The 6000-nt window shown below is 40.5% G+C and overlaps 1 protein-coding gene across 1 annotated transcript in view; it reads right to left on the minus strand.

The window, feature by feature from the left end:
• The window catches only part of mboat2a (membrane bound O-acyltransferase domain containing 2a), a 78213-nt gene extending 75351 nt beyond the window's left edge, over positions 1-2862 (minus strand). Inside the window, exon 1 of the mRNA XM_036593263.1 lies at positions 2147-2862. Within this exon, the coding sequence (XP_036449156.1) occupies positions 2147-2227 (81 nt within the window). The 5' untranslated portion in view covers positions 2228-2862. The remainder of the gene's footprint in view (positions 1-2146) is intronic.
• Positions 2863-6000: the final 3138 nt, after the last annotated feature.

The raw sequence follows: 6000 nt of genomic DNA on the forward strand, positions 1-6000 counted from the left end.
CATTTTCTTTGAAAGTTCTTGCTGTGTTAACACTAATAATCTAACCTGCCAGACATGACAAACGGAATGAGTAGTCATTCAATAAATAGGCTAGTTGTAAATAGCGTAGGCTTTTTTATTTGTCTTTTCTTTGTGCGCAAGAGAAAAACATGCAGGTCTACCAGCAGTGTGAAACTGCCTCTCTACATTCCAGAGCTGATGGGTGGGGATCTCAGGGTGCATTCCGGTTCGTATTTGCATGCGAATGACGAAAGAGCAGAAAAAGCACTCAGAAAACAAGGCAGCTGGCGTGAGACGTTCGGTGCCATAGGCATCTGCATGGGCCCAAATCAGCACAGATAAAGCACTATGTGATCCCTTTCCAAGGAAGAGCCGACAGACAGTTTAGGAACTTTTGTTGTCTTCCATGACAGACCGTTCCCTGAAAAAAGCCTACACTAATTACACTTACCCATCGCTTTTATGATGTGTTTCAGGTTAGACAAACAAACAATGAGTTTACAATGCGTGTAATGACACAGCACTTCTACTGAACCTCTGACTTATAAGATGTCAGATAAAATACAGGAATCTGGCTAAAATGATTGTGGTAACAGATTACAACACATTCTCACGTACAATTTCCAATGCAAGAGAGAGCACAGGCAGCAGACCCGAAGCCTTTAACTGTCACAAATGATCAATACCCTATTGCAGCTTTTTGCTTTCATACATCAGTGACATACACTGTATGTCCGAAAGGACCCAGGCCCCCCCGAATTCTGTTACTTTAAGGTGTACTAACTGCTGACATGAGTGTTCAGCTGCAGAAAAGCATTGCCAGTAGAATGGTGCACTCTGGAACAGCCACACACGAGCCCTAAGGTCACCTGAGCTCATGTGTAGCAGTGGAGCTGTGTTTTCTGGAGTGATGGAGCAACATCTAATACTTTTGGGATGAGTTGGAGTTCCGCTTTTGATGCAGGACTAATCATCCAACGTCAGTGCATGACCTCACTGGCTAAATACAAATACAATCAAATTCTCACAGCTATGTTTCAACATCTAGTGTGAAGTCTAGAGGCTTGTATCTGCAGCAAAGGAGGACAAACTCCCTATAAATACATAGGATGAGCTTATGGTGTACAAAGCACAGTGAAGAGACTGTGACAGGGATGTATCACTTGTGGTTGGCCATAGTGATGAGCTGTGGATCATCTGATCTGAGACTGTGTTAAAAATTTACAAGGCAAGCTCTTGGTGAGACACACCCACAACACAAGGCTTGGTCTGGATGATCTCGTTCATCACGAGTTTGTAGGAAGGAGGGATGAGGCAAGTGAGGGCAGCTTGTTTCCAAAGAAAAAGTAACCCAACAGGGCACTTGCATTCTTCTCACTCAACTGACTCATGACAAGTCTGACTGGCAGCTTGTCACATGAAGAACAACAAGCAAGAGGAAACGAAAAGGAAAGTCTGCTGTTGTCTCCACCGTTAGAAAGTTCACATCTCGGTCGAGAAAAAAAAGCCTCCATCTGTTCTTAACCACGGTGACAAAGCATTCGCTAATTCTTAATACAGTGACCCATATAGGCAGTGCTGCCTTCTAAAATTAGAGGGAGACAGACGGCCCTTCACTTCTCCTCACTGCGTTCTCCAGCAGTTCGTAGCACGGAAAGGTGAGGAGGACGACAGCCATCTCCCAGAAAGCTTTGGTGTAATTTCAAAAAAACAAAATTTATAGTCCTAAACGTTTCTGACATTAGCAGAGCTGCATAAGCAGGCTAGCTTGAACACACTGGTAGTTAGCTAAGTAGCTCTGTGCGCTACATTAGCTCGGATGAAGTCGTAGTTGTTATTAACGTACCGCTCATCACTCATCCAGTTAGCTCTAAGTTAAACGTCTGAAAAAATAAAATATAGTGGATGGATAGGATGGTATGAAATGGTCCAGATGGTCCAATTGGCTTGACCATGTATGACATAAATTTCAGCACCTTCATAAAACAGTGGAATACTAGGAGGAATGGTTGCTAGCTTGCTAACATAAAGTGTTATGATTTTGTTATGCAGGCGACATTAGCTCGACAGCTAGTCTGCTAACAGCGGGCGCAAGAGGAAACATGAGAAAATGTCCTTTTAGAAAAAGTCACATTTTTATCGTTACCTGGTCTAAGGGAAGGTCGACCATCTCGCTGATGGGCTGCAGTAAAGTGGAGCCCGTACAAGACTTCGTCTCAGTAGCCATGGCTCTTTGTGAATCCTCTCTTGATCCAGACTCCCTTTCGTTCAAATCCCCGCAGAAATCCCTCTGTCTCCCGCCCTCTATCTCTCTCTCGCACTCTCTCTGTCTCTCTCTCCTCCGCGCTCCGGTGTTGGTGCTGTTTCTGCACGGCTCGGTTGTCAGACGCGCAACAGCTCAGAGTCGCCAACACGCACGGAGACAGTAGACCGGAGGCGGAGTCAGCGGTCCGGCCCCTACATTACAACCAAACACCGCCCAGTATCTGGCCGGACTAACAGCCCGTCCCCAGGAGTTTATTTATGTCCTGTTTCTCGGCACCATTTATCACTTTGAATCACTGAAGAGTCATTTCATGGACACGGACACGGTCTTTTTTGTCCATTTTTTTGTCTCTACACTCTCAGTTAGATATTGTTCTTACCAAAACAGATTTTATTTGTTGTGTCAAATAATTAATTGTGTCAAAGTACACAAAGTACAACTCTATCACACTGAACTAATGGCCGAGGTGGATGTGACAGGATGGAAGATTTCACCAAACTGTTATTCAAGTTAGAGCGTCTCAGATTGTTTAAAGTAAAGTTACTTTACTTTTCTGTGAATATTGCACAAATATGTAGTAAAAAACGTTTTCTCTGCCTATTTTGTGTGACAGGGTGGACTTGATGGACCTTGCCAAGAATGAAGAAAAGAACAATCAGTTTACCAGCTTTTGAACTTTTCTTCTCTGAAGGCTTAAATGAGGTCAGTTACATGTCATTTTGTCACAGTACATTATTTCACGACTAAATAAATTAGTGTGACAGAGAACCGCGAAAAGACTGTAGATACAATAAATGTATTCTATTGTTGTATGTAGTGCTAAAGTGAAAACAGATATACATTTGAACCTGGCAAAGGTTTAATGTTATTACAACCTTTATTTAGTAAAATATGAGATGAGACTCTCTATACGTAAAAGTATGAACATCCCCAGTCAAACTGTTGATTTTCTTAGTGAAAGTAAGCTAACACATTCTCTACAGAGAGTAGATATATGAGATTTGTCTGTACATTTTACTGAACAATTTCTATTTATTTGCTGAGTTTCTGAGTTAGAAAATAATAAAATATAAAATGCACCATAACTTTTGTACAATATGTTAAATTCAGTAAATTAAAAAAAAAGTTATTTTGTATTAAAATGTGCAGAATTGTGTTCTCTGTGGAGTGTCAACTCATTTTGACAACGAAACATGTCTTTCGACCAGGAGCGCCCAAACTTTTGCACACAACTGTACGTTGTATTCTTACATTGTTCATGTAGTCATAGATATACTTGCTCTGTGTGCATAGGTTGCTATCATCTTCCAAGCCCTGGGTAACCGAGTCTACATATGAAATAATGTCTTTTTTAAGGTCTTCTACCTTCTGTAATCAATAATATAGAACTGAATCAGACATCATGCTGAGGTCTATTCAGGGGCAACTACTAATGTTTGCCTGTCAACACAGGGTACAAATTACAAAGAAAGAACATAAGGCAGAAACATTTCATGTATCAGATGAAGTAAGAGCGAGATGTTCATGTCTATGGTCACTCAGTCAGATAGTGCCACCATGTGGCTTTCTTGGGAGGTGAAAAGAGCCATGGCTTATTTCTTCAGCTTTTCTCAGCTCAGTGAGACTTACCTCTGTTAGAAGAGAGAAGTTTAAGAATCAAAATACACAAGCCTACTATGACAAATATCAGGGTGGAACCATGTAGTTCTGTGCTGCTAAATAATACAGAAGAGTTGTGTTCTGGACATAATATGTTCAGACTAAAAAAAGACCAACAGCTTCTACCTCAACATTCATACCATACAATTTAAACCTAGCTTAGTTAGCCACAGAGGAATATTCAGTCTTCTGTTTTGTCCTAGAAGGGCCCAAATCATGGAGAAATTTTCTCATGAAATCATGAAATCCAACATATTTACATATTCAGCCTACAGTATACGACTTATATATTATAATATAGCTCCACCCATTGGTGAAGTTTTAAAAGCAGCATTTCAGCCCTGATTTTTTAAATGAAGCGCAATACTAATCAGCCAATCAGAACAGAGCTCATTTAAAAGAGAGCTTGTAAAGTGGAAATCTGAAAATGAAGTATGACTGCTTTTGGTACATCAATTCAAATCACCAAAGGGGAAAAAATAAACCAAATAGGAGGATGTAAGATATGGGCCCTTTTGAGAATTTTATGGTTTCACTACAAAATTAAATGCGTTTATATGCACTTAATAATCTGATAACTGCAAAAAATCAGATTTTGACTGCTTTGGAAAACTCCAGGTCTACACGAGTCAGGAAGTAATTGGATTTCTCTGTTGCAACCGGGCAATAAACTTAAAGAAGACGTGACGTAAACATAATGTAAAGCTCAAACTTCATGCTGCGACTTTTTTTTTAAACATGGCGCCACTTTACCTGAAAATATGAACGTACATCGTCTAGAAGATGAAGAATATTTAAATCCTTTATGTCGTCAAGCATGTAGTTGGTTTCAGCTTCAAAAAGTGTTTTGCTGCCATCTCGCTGAGTACTGCAGACTGTGTTCGCACATGCATAGACTGAAAAATCCTAAAGAAATCCGAAAAAGAGTAAACATGCACTGAGAAACTGATTACTGAGCTAAAATCAAGCTCTCTTCATCAGATTTAATCCGATTTCTAGATCTTATTCCAATCTAAGAAATTGGAGTATGTTTACATGACCATTTGAATAATCAGATAACTGCAGAAATCCGATTATGATCAGATTGTTAAGTGCATGTAAACACACTCAGTAGCCACGTTTACATGCAGCCTGATAATCCGTTAATAATCCGACTAATAGCTCAATCGGAATAGAACACGTCCATGTAAACACCTCAATCGGAATAGACTAGTCCGATTGAGGCCATTCGGAATACAATTTCTATCCGATTGAACGAGGTGGGTAAACTTCTAAATAATCCGTTAAATAGAAGAATAATAGCCATGTAAACGCCTGAATCCGATTACATTCCAATCGGAACGTGTAAGTATGTTCTGCGCATGTGCGTCGCGTCATGGCGAAAGTTTATACCGTTCAGCATGGCGGAGCAGAAACGGGTCTGCAGAGGAGACGAAATTTATGCTCTGAGCTTTAAAAGACTGCGGTGGGACGGACATCCAGCTTATGAGTCTCAGAACACGACGTCTTCCTCTCGCCGCTTACTTTATAAGGACATGTGAAGTACGTTTTCCTGAGTCTGACATCATTTTAAAGCAATTAAAACACAAGCGCGCCAACTGGAAACTCATTTCACGCGGACTGGACCTCACGTGATGTTCGCTGTCATGGTAACGTTTACTCTAAACGCTACTCCACGCATGCGCGTCATTTTGCATCGGATTACTTGTAGTGAGCATGAAAACGAAGATTTTCCATCAAATCGTTGAATAGAGTGTGCATATAAACACCTCAGTCTGAATCTGTAATCGGATTGTATTCAATCGGATTGGCAAAAATCTTTGCATGTAAACACAGCCAGTGTTTTACCATTTGGAGTTTCTAGGGGGCAGCCTACAATTCAGTAATTGTTGAACTGATGCCATTCTTAACGCATTCTTCTTTGCACACATTTTTAGAGGTTTCCTGCTCTTGGTTTGTCTAATATATGTGTATTTATGCAAACGGTGCACACTACTACATTTTTCATTGCTCACTGTGAAGCTGAGAAACAAAGCTTACCCTGTTTGTTCTTTACAGCACAAATGAACCAGTCC

The sequence above is a fragment of the Colossoma macropomum genome, unplaced genomic scaffold (assembly GCF_904425465.1).
Source record: "Colossoma macropomum unplaced genomic scaffold, Colossoma_macropomum, whole genome shotgun sequence".
NCBI lineage: Eukaryota > Metazoa > Chordata > Actinopteri > Characiformes > Serrasalmidae > Colossoma > Colossoma macropomum.